We start from the raw sequence: 15,367 nt of genomic DNA, 5'->3' as shown, positions 1-15,367 counted from the left end.
AAAATGCTCCTCACCACTCATCCCTACAGACACACACAATCACACCATTAAGAACACAGGCTTGTTCATTTTGCAACCTAGCTATACGTAGTAGAGCAGGCTGGTAAAAGGAATCATGGACTGGGAAGTGTGTATATTAATACATGTGACAGGTTTCCTTCCATTTCTGACTACTTTTAAATGTTTCTTCTCTGTTAGGTGGCAATAACTAGGTAGATTCATATTTTTCTTAAAATATCCTTTTGAACATCTCCCCCCTTTTTTAAGTTCCCCTTTCTCCCACCCACTATTCTCCACCCTCCCACCCACAGCCTATACATTCAAAAGTTAATAGGTTAGTAACAATATTAGTAAGAATAGTAAGGTTAACAACAACAACCAACAACATTAATAATATTAACCCCCTATATCTGTATAGCACTTTATGATCTACAAAGCGCTTTCACATTCATTATCTCATCTGTGACATAATGCATCAGCCATCAGACACACATAGCTTCAACTGTGCAAAGAAAATAGATAAAATGATAGAAGTAAATTGGTAAATAAAGGGGAAGGAAAAAGATAGCAATGAGAGATGTTGGAGCTATGAAATTCAAAAAAGGGGGGATAAGATTGAATAAAAATGTGATTTCAAAAAATATATAAATTTAAATTTAAATATGCTGTGTGATTTCAAATACTAGTCATCTTCAGACTAAGTATATATGGCCTCAAAATTAATCATTACCACAGATTGTTCATTTTATCTGACACATGCGCGCGTGCGTGAGCACGCACAAACACACCTACATACACACACACACACACACACACACACACACACTTAACCCATAAGAGTTGTACTGAGATGCCTTAATGTTTTCTTTAAATGGCATTGGCATTGCAAGATTAAGCACTTAAAGAACAACTAAAACCATGATATGAGTGCACTTTTGACAAAACTGGAATAAAACATGTATGAAACTATTTGAATAAAAACAATCTATGTACTTAATTTATCATTAGTGTTGATTTATAGATATTTTATAATTTACCCCAGACTATTATAAAATATATAAAACTGAGATATAAAGTATGAGCAATATAACTTTGCACTTTAAATAATTTTCAGCTACAGATTTTGCTTTTAGAAAACAAACTTTAAAGCAGCTGTTTTGTTTCCTTATAAAACATTCTGTAAATGTATATACTTGGGTCCCTGATGGACTTATCACTTCCAGACTTTTCTGACATTTTAACCCTCCAAAAATTGAACAAGCAAACATTTATTGTGCCATGCTTAATTCTTCATGTTTCCACATAGTACAGTAGAGTTTGAAAATTTTAAATAATGTACGTATGCACATATATAATATACTTAAAATCCATTAATGATATTTAAACTGTGGGGTGAATCTATGAGATGAGGTAAGAAAATTTGGCACATCTCAAACAGCATTTTTAGGTTTTGGTAAATTGTGTAGCACAACATATGTTTCCACTGTGATCTATAGGTGCTATCCACATAAGTGGGGTGGTTAATAGCAAGAATCACTGGAATATTTCTAGTAAATCAACAGGGATAAGCTCCCCAAATACTCACAACCAAATGTTGACAGAAGTAAAAATATATACAATAGAGTCACTTGTTTGTAGTTTGGCACAATGTTTTTTCTTTTTTCCCTTGGGTTAATAGTGCATAAACTACTTGTGCAACTGTGTGACTTTTAAAGTCTTTTACAAAGAGTATCAGATTAAAGTTTGCTTTCAAAGACTTATTCTCACACTTTAAAATTCTTTTCTTTAAGCACTTACATGTCAACATACATACCACAAGGCATATTTTTAAAGAAATAAAATACAAACATCAAATGTCTTTCTGGAAAATGTGAGCCTCTTCTTCAAATACAGGTAAAACCCAAAATGCTGTTTCTGCTTTTAGGAGATTGTAGTCGGAATCCCTGCAGAAAAACCAAACAATTTATGCCATCTTAGTTAGTTTTAGAGTATGTCCCACAAAGGAATCACAAAATCTAAATTTGTTTACATCATACTAAATACTGTATGATGTAGAAAAAGATAGAAATAGCAGGGACCACTAGAAAGCACTCCCAATTGCTGCATGAATTAAATTTTGCTTTCCAAATTACATTTTTTTTTTTTGCTTAAATAATCTTGGCTTTTTGACTGTATAACTTTAATTCTGTTGTTGAAATTTTTTCTTTCTGAAAAGCCCTTCCCTTCACCAAATCATTCAAGAGCATATTTTTAGTTTGATTTTGTCAATAAGTAAAAGCTAATATTGGATAGCAGAAAAAGTAGCCTTGTCAGAGCTTATACCTAGCTAAGCCACAACCAAATAGCCCAATCTTTTGGGTGGTTTAAAAGTATAGGAATTTTCATGCACTTTTATCTTTCCTTTTTAATTTGAAAAATAAAGGAAATGGGCAGTTTCTTTCATGCAAACTTCTGCTTTCAAGAGGGGGAAAATGATGGACTATAGGTTTAGCAGGTAGTAGGAAAGCTAGGGGTGCATCATCTCAGCCATTTTGGTGCAGTATTACCTCAGTTTTTCAAAAGAAGCTGTCCCAGCCTCATCCTTTTGGACCTTTTCTCGCTCCACATGCTTTCCTTTACACTTCTCATCTCTCAGGGCCTTGGTGCTGGATTTGTGACGATATAACTTTTTGTGTGTTGGTCCATTATTACCGAAAGTACTCAGGTTATTACACTTTTTATCAAAGAAGGCAGACTGAGAGTCCTCATTATAACCAGGCATTTGTGCATCACCAGAAGCACCTATTGCTGCTTTCCCATTGCTTTTACTCACACCCTTGATAGACCTGTGGTTCTTAGTGTCTCCTGGTGACCCACTGTTGACTTTTTTCTTAGATTCTTGTGGTGTCCCAGCCAATATTTTGAGGGTTTTCAATTTTAGACTATTGGACTCAGGGGAATAGAATATTTTGGGATCCCCATGGTGTTGCATGGGCTCCCAAAGGGGCTCTATGGAGGCCATCATGAACCTCTGTACATCTGCCATACCAGAGGCAATGTTGGACAAGATATAAGAAGGCTCCTGAAACTCCCGCTGGTCATCATCTAGGAGGCTGTTGGTGTTGGTGCCCATTCTCATGTTGCTCCAGCCTGGGCTGCTGTCTTTACCCAAAGCCCAATCTCTAGAAAGTCCCTTCTGATTTGGCATCTTCATAGAGGTACCAAGACCACTATGTTGGATACATTCGGTCAGTGTTTTCCCTGTGGATGATAGGCTGTTGATTTGACCTCTCTCATGGCCAATGCCAATTTGCATCTTCTCTCCATTGATTGCAGCTATGTATTTCCCTTTCTTTATTGACTTAGGGACCTGGCGGAAGGTTTTACCAGATGGCTTTTCAATCCCTTTGTTGGTGGTTTTGGGGGATTTTTTCCTGGTATTTTTCTGAGAAGAGCTTTGGTTCATAGACCCACTCTTGTTGGGAAAACTTTTCTTTCTTGATTTCAACACTTTGTTGTTAGCATTCGTTTTATCAGATGGATCATCAAATATTGATAAGCAAGGATTTTTTTGGAGCAGGCTGACAGAATCATCATCATTGAACATATGGAACTGAAACTGATGATTATTTAAAGAAAATCCATCCTCCACTTGGACTTGCTGTGGAAGGGTAGTACAGTCCCACTTTATCTTGTCCATATTGCCCAGTGATCCTGGGACACCCTCTTGGAATCCCTTCATAGTTTCTAATGTCTTTCTATTCTCACATCTGGTAATTTGAGGGGAAATACTCGGGGTGTCAGGTGGGGACATCTCTGAGAGGGAAGAGTGGCGGAATTTGTCAGGAGTGAAGTTGGAGATATCCAGGAGGTCAGTGGATTCCTTTAACGGTGCTATTTCATCAATGGTTTGCTGGATCACCAGCTTGGGGCTACAATGGGCCAGGAAGTCATCAGTGATATCCTCATCAGCATCCTTTTCACAGGACTTCAAGGGTAAGGAGCAATAATTGCTTGAATTGACAGAGAGTGGGGCCATGGAATCAAAGCTAAATAGTCGACTATCATCTATATTGACTGGGTCTTGCTGGAAAGGAAAGCATATCTCTCCATTATTAAAGTGACTTAATTGATAAGACTCATCAGATGGAAGATGGGTGTCTTGCACTGAGGCATATAGGACCTTGTTGCAACCACCATCACTGCTGTTGAGGCTGGTTGGATTGTGTGTTACAGCTGTGAGGTTATTTTCCATGGACACTACTTGGGAGACTCCAAATTCACTGGATTGGGTTGGGGCTCTCTCCCTTGAGACTTCAGCTATGAATTCCTGGGGACCAGAAGTAGGCTTTTTGGGCCACACATTTCCATAGTCACTTGATTCCATTTTGAAGTTTTGGGATGACTGCTGTAGGTCAGACTCAGAAGGTGGGGAAAGCATACAGTCCTGGGCAGGTTGAAGAGGTACAAATGATTTGTCTGTATCAGTGAGGCTGCCTTCATTTTGTTCTGGAGAATGGTGAGTGAAGTATGAAATAGCACTATTATTTGACAAATCAGAAGCATCTAACAATGTCTGTAGATATCCTCCAGGGACAACAGGTATATTGGTGGTAACATTAGCAGATGACAGAGGCATTTCAGAAGAACAGGTTGTTGGTAGGAAAGTAGAATTCTTAGCAACCTTTGCCTCATGAAATTCAGATAGTTGAGAACTGTTTGAAGTCCCAGGAATAGCTTCATTATTTAAATTAGTCTTGGAGGATCTGTCTTCCAAAACTGGACTCATTTGAACAACTGGCTTGCCTTCTTGCCCACCTTTGATTTTCTTAGATTTTAATCTGGCTTCACTTTTAAATTTGATTTTGTTGAGCACCTTCCTCTCTGGCCCCTTAAATTCTGCATTTTGGGCTTTGAATTTTATTGAGTCAGGACTTGTGATGTTATTTAAATGTGACCCATTTGCACAGTTGGGAGCAGCCAGAGGGGGTGATTTCCTTGCATCTTTCAGGCTTCCCTGTTCTTTAAGACTACTAGCTTGCCTCTGATCATTGTAGAATGAAACTTGCTTTGCACTTGCTGAAGTTTCCATGGATGGGATTCTTTGAATCCTGTGCCTGTTTCCAAGTTTACATTTTCTTTTGCGAGCAGGTGGCAGGAATGACACCTCAAAGCTACCCGATTCAAAGATTTGCTTTGGGCATAAGTGTGTCTTATTGGAATCTGTGCTGCTGTTTCTCTGCTTCTTCTTCTTCTGCCAGAAGCCCTTCAAGGGCGCCAGCTTGGCATATTTGTTTAGTTGATGTTCACTCAAATTCACTGTTGTTTCACTAGCATCCACCCTACTCAACTTCACTAGCATGTTCTTCTCACCTTTAAAGCGATTGATGATAATGTATTTGATAATAACAGGGGGCTCTTTCCGAGTTACTTTTCTTCTCTTTTTAGGACACCATTCATCATCATCTTCCTCTTTGGAACCACCTGGAATCCATTCCTTTCTCTCATTTACTTTTTCACCCTCTAGTGAGTCAACATCATATAGATAGTCTTCACTGTACCTGACTTTTCTCTTTACTCGCAGCCCATAGTTCTGCTGGGTGGAGGAGCCACCAGAATTATTGTCCCGAGCCATATAGCGGCTACAGTCTTTAATCTCTCCTATGGCATCATAAGAGACTTCAATGAAGGAACTGTCATCACTGAAATTCCCTGATGACTCCAAGGAATTGGCAAGATGGTCTTGTTTTGTATTCTTAAATTGCCCTTCCTCAGTCCCACTGCATGGTTTATTTAAGGCAGATTTTTCTCCATTTTCCTTTCCCTCTTTTTTCTCTACATCTTTGTTTTCATGCCCTTCTTCTTTGCCTTTCTTTTTGTCTAGATTTTTATCTTCCTCTCCCCAGATGATGCTCACATCTGGGACCTTGATTTGGGAAAGATCGCTGTTCTGCTTCAGGGCCCCACTTTTACACTCCCGCTTAGAGCAGGTAGTAAATACACTGGGGAAAAAGTTGAATTGTGCATCCTCCTGCATCAGAAGGGTGGTCTTGTCTCGAACATTGTCCTGAAAGGACTCATATCGAATTTTCAGAGAGCAGACATCACTTCCCAGTGTTGACTCATCATCATCAAACATGTAGTTATCCACATCTTCTTCAGAGAATAGGTTGACAGAAAGCTCATTCTTGGAACACAGGTCAAGAAGTTCAATCTTACTCTCACTAATAAAAGTCTCAAAGTAACCCCAATCCTGATTGGAATTTGCCAGCAAAGATTCTTCCGTGTTGCACTTATCTAACAGCAATGCCTCATAATAACTTTTCTGAGCTGGATCCTCCAAATCGATGTCAGGTTTCTCAGCTTCTCGTCTATCTCCTGCCCTTGATTTGTGTAGGGGGAAGCCGAGAAGCTGGTCTGAGAGCAGCTGCTCTCCATATTTCATATTTTCTCCAGCATTAATACACTGAATCCCTATATCAGAGACTGCACAAGTTTCATAATCCCTATTTAGATCACCAACTTTTAGACTGATCCCTGGCTCAGGATCTACTGCATCCTTAGATTCCATGAAGCAGCCCAAGCAAGTCCGGCTTGGCTGCATGAGGCAGTCTCCATTCAGAGATGACAAGCCTGCAGGCTCCATTATGGCAAATGAAGCTTTCTCACACTCATTAGGCAGCGACCATGTGTTTAGGCCTTTTCCAACACCAGATGTAAGGGAGATGGCATTCACCGAAGCACTATTAGCAGCATGCTCAGGTGCTTCAATCAGGTCCAAAGGAGAGGGAGGGCTCTGCATACAGGGTTTCTTGGAGGGCAGAGGCAAGAGACCCTTGGGATACATCAGGGTCTCTTTTTGAACCATGGGTATAGGCTGGACAGGTGCAGCAGCCTCTAGAGCTGCAAATGACTTCATTGCCATATCCTGGTTCTCTGAGTCTAGAGACAAGGAAAAAAACACACAACAGGAATAAAATTAAAGGTTTTAGACCAAACTCATTAATTCTCTTTCTGTTGGTCAGTTTCTGATACTTGATCTTATTATATAAACTCAGCTTCAGTTTCTTTAGCTTTAGAATAAGAAATTACAAAGTTAAAGACCAATCCTGATTTTATATTGAATATTCATGTGAGTAAAATACATTATTTCTTTAGATTCAGCTTTTCATTCAAAGACTTTCCTCAGAAGTAGAGAAGAAGTAGGCTGGCTGCTCAATTAATTGGAAAGTCAAGGCTTTCAGGGTAACAAAATGCTCAGGTATGATATTAATTATTTTAAGCTATGAGGCCCAATCCTATTCTTCAGACCTCTGTTCTGGAAGCTCATACTGAATCTAGATGTCCCAAGCCTCACATCAGAGCATATTTCTAATTCACTAGTGATTTTGAGGAACTTAAGTATTCATTTGAGAGAAATGATTTGGAAGAGCAAAAGGTTTGGATTACGGTAGATGTCTTAGAGACCTTTCTAGCCCAGTTAGAGATTTGGTGAAATAAAATTTAGGATTAACATCAATATCAGAGGCGTTCTACACTTAATCTGCCCAAGCATTATGGATAAAAAAATAATAACAAAGAAATACTGGGAGAGATATTATGTATTATAATTAGATTCCCTTACCATTTTCTTTGACCCCATTATTCAGAGTGTTTTCTCCATTGGCTGAGGCAACAATAGCCTTATCTTGTTGGTTATCCATGAATGTAACCTCTTAGTGTTTCATTCCAAGTCCAAATGTTGTCCAACCTGCACATTTCAAATATATATTAGTCATTAAACTTGTTTTTATCTGTTTTAAGGTTATTTCAGCTGAAGAGGTCTTTAAAATATCACTGGATTTTACCTGTTTCCAGAGTGGCTTCATTGCTGCTATTGTTATTGTTTGATAGTATACATCTACCATATAAGTCAATTTGGAAACTCATTGCATTCATACATCCTAGAACTTTCTATCCCTTCTAAGCCACCAGACTTTTCAAAAGTGAAATTTTAGGAAGTGGCAAAGTTACACCTTCTTCTAAAATTTAAGACATATAGTAAGACATTTCACTTACTCATGGTCATCCAATTAGGAAGGATGCAAAGTGGAGTCCAGAGTAACCTGGAGTCAAGGTGTGTGTTCTTGTGGAGATTGGCTTTATTTCTATTTGCCTCATTTCTACTTAAGATGATCTGAAGCTCTTCAAAAACAAGCCAATCTGCGCGTGCGCGCGCGCGCGCGCGCGCACACACACACACACACACACACACACACACACACACACATATATATATATATATATATATATATATATATATATATATTCATATATATCACATTCAGATATTTTTTTTCTCCTGCATTAAGATTTGACAGCTAAAGATGAAAGAGGTAGATAATTAATTCTTTGGTTTCTTGACTTTCATAACCTTATCTCTGGTGTTAACTAGTATCACCTCAGCCCACATCAAGATTTTAAAGATGTGACTACAAAGAATATCTGAAATTTATGAAAGAGTCTCAGCATCATCTAATATTTTAGGGCATACAACATGTATCTATAGCCTCTTATCTCCTGTTCATCTACCTAGGTTGTAAATAAGAGTCAAGGTTATCTTAGATGAGTTGTGTACTATGTTCCTTTACAACATCTATAAATTCATATCTTTTCAATCCCCCTTTTCCTAGACTTTTCCCTCAGCTAAGCATTAATTTCTGCACTAAGAAGCACAGACCATTAATGGTCAAGCAGCTATTACAAGGATTTCAGTTGTATACTCACTTATCTTAATGCATACATATACCATAAAAGGTAGTCCAGCATTAAGGGAACAAAAAGAAGTAAGAATATTTAGTTTTACATGATTCAATCTATGTGATATTTTACCTATCTAGGCCTATTTCCTTATCTGTAAAATAAGAAGTCTGGACTAGGCAATCATCCAGTTTTAAAAGAAGTTAGATGATGCAGAATTTCCCCTAACATTCACATATCAAACTTGCCATTTTTTTTTCTCATTTTATACAAGTTATGACTTGAGAGTAGTCAATGAACCATAGGTAACAGGGAAAGAGAGAAAGAGATGCTTACTTGTATTTACACAGAAAGAACTGGAGACTTCTACAGGTAGAAAGAAATTCTAGCAAAGTTAAAGTCCCCATCCCTTGGCAAGAAGAGTTCATCTGTGATAGAACTAAATGAGCAGATTAGATAGCTGAGCCTCTGCTTCTGAGAGGAACCTATTGATCAGATGGAATCATACTGACATCATGGATTGCTCTGTGTGTCTTTCTTTTTAAGAAACTCAATAGAACTTCAAGTATAATTTTACTCCTCTTTAACCCCTACAATAATTCCATCTTGGGAGGGAGTTAATAAGGGGAAATTATTTGTAGAGTTCAGTAATTTAGTGTCTTCTCATCCCTTCTGTGTAAAGTTACCTACAAGGAAGCTCGTTACTTATCACCAGGAAGACGAAGGCACGGAGAAACAAACAAACAAAAATAATGTGACAAAATAACAATCTATGAAAGGAACCCAAGTCTCCTGACCAAAAGACCAGGTCTTTTTTCTTAAAAAACAATGTGCTTTCTCTACAATTCTTAGCATTTACTGTACAACCCCTGGCCCAAAAAAGCCTGCAGAGATATAAATTTCCACATTACTGATATATATTTCCAGCTCATTTCAGAGAATGAAATAAACAAAAGCTGCCCCCAGAAATATTGATTTTTAGTAGAAATTAATATATATATTTAACTATATATACTGTGTTTCCCTGAAAATAAAACATCCTCCGAAAATAAGACCTACTTACAGGTTTCCTTCTGAGTGAAACATAAGGCATCCCCCCGAAAATAAGGCTCTGTCTCAGAATGAAAATTAATTTACCGTAAACTGGTCCCTAGGGCTGCCTTGACTGGCATCTAGCAACCAGTGACTTTACTCGGAGTCCTGACATCACTGCTGTGTGGAGGCGGAGCAGAGCTCAGAGTGAGCAGTGAGCTCGGGGTGGGAGAAAGGAGACTTTCGCAGATGCGTGTAGAGTGGATGGGACACGGCGAAGGTGGTGAGTGCTGGTCTGTCTCTGGCCACCCTCATGATGACTGAAGGTTCTCAGTCAGTGGCAGACCCTGCTCCAGCCCAGATCCAGGCCCCAGCAAGCCCAGTGACAGTCTCCAGGCAGGCCCAAGGGGGTAAATGTCTGATAAAGGGGTAGGGGGGATGTCTGGTGAAGGTGTTTAGTGGCACAGGGGTGGGGGGAGGGGAATCACTTAAAATGGCACAGGAGGATCAGAGGGGGCAATCAAAATGACACAGGAGGATCAAAAGGGGTTACTAAAATGGTAATCCCCCCTCTGATTCTCCTGTGCCATTTTGATTCCCCCCTCTGATCCCCCCTGTGTCATTTTAAGTGATCCCCCTCCCCCCACCTTGATACCCCAATTCCTTTTTATTTACCCCTAGAAATGAGCACAAAAAGAAAAAGCTACTCCATGGAGTACAAGAAAGGAATCGTGGAAGACTCTTGGGGCCACAATCTTACTGCTTTCTGCAAAGAGAAGATGTTGAGTATCTGATTGGTCCAAAAATGGTGAGCAGAGTATGGTAACCTCATTGAACAAGTGGACAAAGGAAATGCTAAAAAGCACAAGTGTGGATCAGGTCAGCAACCATTATTTTCCGAGCTGGAAGACCTGATCTGTGAATGGGTTGTTGACAGGAGAGCAGAGGCTTTCGTTGTGAATAGGGCTCAGATTCAAGAATTTGCCCTTGCAATGGCACCACAGTTTGACATAGCCCCCAAAGACTTCAAAGCATCACAACACTGGCTGGATAATTTCCTTCAGCAAAGTGAACTGTCTTTAAGAAGATCTACAACATTGTTTAGGTTGGAAGATACTCAAGTTATTAAGCGAGCACTTGCATTCAAGTCCTTTATTGATGATGCTGACTTCTCTAAATACAATCTTTCCAACATGATTGCTATGGATGAAACTGCAGTGTTTATGGGCCAATCATTTCAAACAACAATTGAACAGCGGGGTGCCTCCTTAGTGTACATTCCCTCCACTGCTTACGAAAGTGCACGTGTTTCCTGTATTTTGACAATTCGTCTGGATGGCACTAAAATCCCACCTTTAATCATTTCTAAGGGCAAGAAGGAAAAGAATGAATGTGTTTTGGGCGTTTTTATTCTTGAAACTGAAAAAGCCTGGGCCACACAAGCAGTTATAAGGAAGTGGGTCGATTTAATGCTGCAGCTTGTTATGCAAGGGAGCCAAAGAGGTCTGCTAGTCTGGGATGCAGGCAGCACTCACCGCGCTAAAGACATGAAGACATTTCTTCACAAAAGAAAAATAGATCAGATAATAATTCCCACAGGAATGACAGCCTATTTCCAGACTCTTGATATTGAAACAAACAAGACATTCAAAGACAATTTTCACATGAAAATTAATGACTACATTGAAAATAGAATGGAGAGAAATCAGCGTGGAAACTCTGTGAAACCTAAACTGCAAGAAGTTGTGACTTGGGTGAAGAATTCATGGGAGAAAATCACTGACAGTTGCATTGCAAATGCACTGCGAGCAGGCTACCTTGACAAGAAGTACTCATTTAAAGACAGTGCTGTTGCTAAACATGAGAGATTTGGTCCACTGATTCTGAAAGAAATGGAGTCACAAGAAATTCACCAGGAAATTCAGGAATTGGATTGTTATGACGATGTTCCAGAAGATGATGACATGATTGTCACTGAATAAATGAGTAAATTCTTGATACTGTAGGATTCACAGTTTGTCTGGTTTGTGTTGACAACTACCATACTACCGTACCATATACAGGTAATAAATTTCCTTTATTTTCATTTAACAATAAATGTGTACCGTATTCTACTTCATGGAAAAATAAGACATCCCCTCAAAATAAGACCTAGCGCATCTTTGGGAGCAAAAATTAATATAAGACACTGTCTTATTTTCGGGGAAACAGGGTATTATTCCAGTCTCTTCAAGTTCAGAGGTTATGTATTTCCATGAACTTCAGCCATCCCTTTGAATATTTCTTGTCACTCCTTTCTGGCCTGCATAGTTTCTATTGTGAAATCAGCTGACAGTTGTATGTGTACCTTGTAGGTAAACAACTGTTTTTCTCTTGCTGCTTTTAAGATTCTCTCTTTGTCTTTTGCCTTAGCATTTTAATTATGATGTCTCTTGGTGTAGTCCTCTTTGGATTCCTCTTGTTTGGATACTCTGTGCTTCCTGGACTTGTAAGTCTATTTCTTCCACCAGGTAGGGAAAGTTTTCTGTCATTATTTCGTCTAATAGGTTTTCAATATTTTGCTCTCTCTCTTCTTCTGGCATCCCCATAATTGGGATGTTGGTATTCTTGAAGTTGTCCCAGAGGCTCCTTACACTATCTTCATATTTTTGGATACTTTTTTTCTTTTCTGGTTGGGTGTTTTTTGCTTCCTCATATTTCAAATCTTTGGTTTGATTCTTGGGGTCCTTTGGTCTATGGTTGAAATTCTGTATATTATCCTTTATTTCAGACAGTGTATGCTTAATTTCTGACTGGTCCTTTTCCATTTTTGGGGCATTCTCATTAAGATCCTTAATGGTTTCACTTAGTTTCTCAGAGGTTTCTAGAAGATTCTTGAGTAACCTTATAACTGTGGTTTTGAACTCTATATCCAGTAATTTGCTTTCCTTCATTTCTTTCATCCATGACATGTTTCTTGTCTCCACATTTTGGATGCTTTCCTGTGTGGATGGAGTGGCTTTGTGTGGTAGGTGACATATACGGCTCAGTGGTTTAGCCTCCCCAATCACCTGAGGTGGATGCTCTTGGTGCACCCCTTTGTAGGCTGAGTGCACAGTCTGGTTGTAGTTAAGCCTTGATTGCTATTGGTACACTGGGATGAATTGACCTCCAGGCCAATTGGCTATGAGGACCCACTGTGTCTATTATGGAAGAACTGCTGTGCTGGAGATATCCTTATGGGGAGGACTTGCTTCAGTGGGGCTTTGGTGCTCACTAAGTCTGCCTCTTGAGTGTGTCACTCATGGATATGAGGAGTTGAAAGCTGGTGTCATCTAACACTGACCACTAGGTACAATGGCTCCTGAATCTCCAAAGAGGTGCTGGTCAGCTACTGTCTGAGGCCACCCAGCGCGAACTACAGCAAGATCTGCAGATTTCTCCTCTTTGCTTGGGGTTTGGAAGTTTTGGAGCTGTCTGAGCCAGCTGCAGTTTGTTAGTTTAATCTGGGCAGGCCATTCATATGCAAAAGCTGCTACACACGGTTTGAGTGGGTTTGTAAATTGGGTGCCGCGGGGTCTCAGGGAATCACCAGGGCTTAGGAAACAGTGATGGCTGCCAGTCAACCATCTCGGTATCTCTGTGTCTCCATGCCCTCCACCCCGGCACAGTAAACAATTATTCCTGCATGCACCTCTGCAAGAAATCCACCTTCACTTTCCAACCGATGGCAGACACTCCAGCTTCTCCCCATAGGAGTCTGGGTCCCCAGAGTCTTACCAGAAACTAGTTCAGAGCAGTCAGAAGCTTGTATCTCCCTTCAGATTGAAAAAAAAACCAGCACACTATGTCACCAGCCCAATTTGCGTGCCTCTGTATCTCTGCTTTTCTGTGCCTGTGCTTGTCCTACTTGGTTTCCATGTGCTTTTCTCTTTCCTACTCTACCAGCTTTCCCATAGTTCTAGGTGTGATAGACGTTTTGTCTTTTAGTTGAAGTTTTGGTGTGGTTGTGAGAGACAGCACATACACACGTATACCTTATGCTGCCATCTTGGTTTCCTCTGGGCTTTTCTTGTTGCTCTCTTTGTAATTCTTTAAGTTGTAGAGTTAGATAATTTATTACCATTTTTTCTTATTTTTTGAGGTAGGCATGTAGCACTATAAACTTCCCTCTCAGGACTGCTTTCATTGGGTCCCATAGGTTTTGGATTGCTGTGTTTTTATTGTTGTTAGTTTTCAGGGTGTTTTTAATTTCTTCTTTGATCTCTTTGGTAAACCAATCACTTTTTAATAGCATGCTATTCATCTTCCAAGTGTTTGAATTTTGTGGGCTACTTTTATTGTAGTTTATTTCTACTATTATGCCATTGTGGTCTGAGAAAATGCTTGATATGATTTGAATCTTCTTGAATTTGGGGAAACTTTGCTTGTGACCCAATATGTGGTCTATTTTTGAAAATGTCCCATGTGCACTTGAGATGAATGTATATTCCATGGCTTTGGGGTGAAATATTCAGAAGATGTCAATTAAGTCCATCTGATCTAGTTAGTCATTTAGGATTGCTGTTTCTTTTGTCTAGAGGATTTATCCAGTGATGTCAATGGTGTATTAAAGTCCCCTACTATGATTGTATTGTTGTTGATCTCTCCCTTTATATCTTCCAGGAGTTGTTTTTTTTTTTTTTTTAATGTATTTGGGTACTCCTGCATTGGGTGTGTATATGTATATCAGGGTTATATCCTCTTTAGGATTTTCTATGTACAGTATCTTAATTTTTTGTGTGCAATGGTAAATGGGATTGTTTCTTTAAGCTCTCTTTCTATAAGTTCACTATTGGTGTATAAAAGTGCGATAGATTTCTTGGCATTAATTTTGTATCTTGCTACATTGCTAAATTCATTTATTAAGTCTATTAATTTTTTATGGAGTCTTTAGGGTTTTCTAAGTACAGTATGATGTCATCTGAGAATAATGACAGTTTTACTTCTTCTTTTCCAATTTGGATGCCATTTATTTCTTCTTCTTGTCTGGTCATAGTAGCTAGCACTTCCAGTACTATGTTGAATCAGAGTGGTGAAAGTGGGCATCTCTGTCTGGTTCCTGTTCTTAGGGGAAATATTTTTAGTTTTTGCCCATTGAGTATGATGTTGGATGTAGGTTTGTTTGCCATATAAGGCTTTTATTTTGTTGAGGTATGATCCTTCTGTTCCCACTTTGCTGATTGTTTTTATCAGAAGAGGGTGTTGGACTTTGTCAAATGCATTTTCTTCATCAATTGATATGATTATGTGATTTTTGTCTCTCAATTTGTTTATGTGATATATAGAATTTATTGATTTATGGATATTGTTCTAGCCTTGCATTCCTGGAATGAATCAGACTTGGTCATGGAATATGATCTTTCTAATGTAATGCTGGATCCAGTTTGCTAGAATTTTGTTGAGGATTTTAGTATCTATTTTCAGCAGGGATATTGGCCTGCAATTCTCTTTCTTTGTGGTGTCTTTATCTGGTTTTGGGATTAGGTTAATGCTGGCTTCATAGAAAGAGCTTAGAAGTGTGCCTTCCTCTTGCATTTTTTTGGAATAGTCTGAGGAGGATTGGTTTTAGTTATTCTTGAATGTTTTATAAAACTCC

At 39.0% G+C, this 15,367-nt stretch overlaps 1 protein-coding gene across 12 annotated transcripts in view; it reads right to left on the bottom strand.

The window, feature by feature from the left end:
- Positions 1–312: 312 nt before the first annotated feature.
- The window catches only part of NEXMIF (neurite extension and migration factor), a 365,486-nt gene continuing 350,431 nt past the window's right edge, over positions 313–15,367 (bottom strand). For all 12 annotated transcript variants that reach the window (XM_084869421.1, XM_084869416.1, XM_084869415.1 and 9 more), the window contains 3 exons: positions 7,604–7,729; positions 2,547–6,921; positions 313–1,943 (listed from right to left, as the gene is read on the bottom strand). In XM_084869421.1, coding sequence (XP_084725547.1) covers positions 1,850–1,943; positions 2,547–6,921; positions 7,604–7,682 — 4,548 coding nt within the window. In that variant the 5' untranslated portion in view covers positions 7,683–7,729 and the 3' untranslated portion in view covers positions 313–1,849. The remainder of the gene's footprint in view (positions 1,944–2,546; positions 6,922–7,603; positions 7,730–15,367) is intronic.

Source organism: Pipistrellus hanaki (genome assembly GCF_964339955.1).
Source record: "Pipistrellus hanaki genome assembly, chromosome: X".
In the NCBI taxonomy this organism is placed as follows: Eukaryota; Metazoa; Chordata; class Mammalia; order Chiroptera; family Vespertilionidae; genus Pipistrellus; species Pipistrellus hanaki.
The sequence above is the reverse complement of the archived record's forward strand: the minus strand, read 5'-3'. Positions and strand labels throughout refer to the sequence as shown.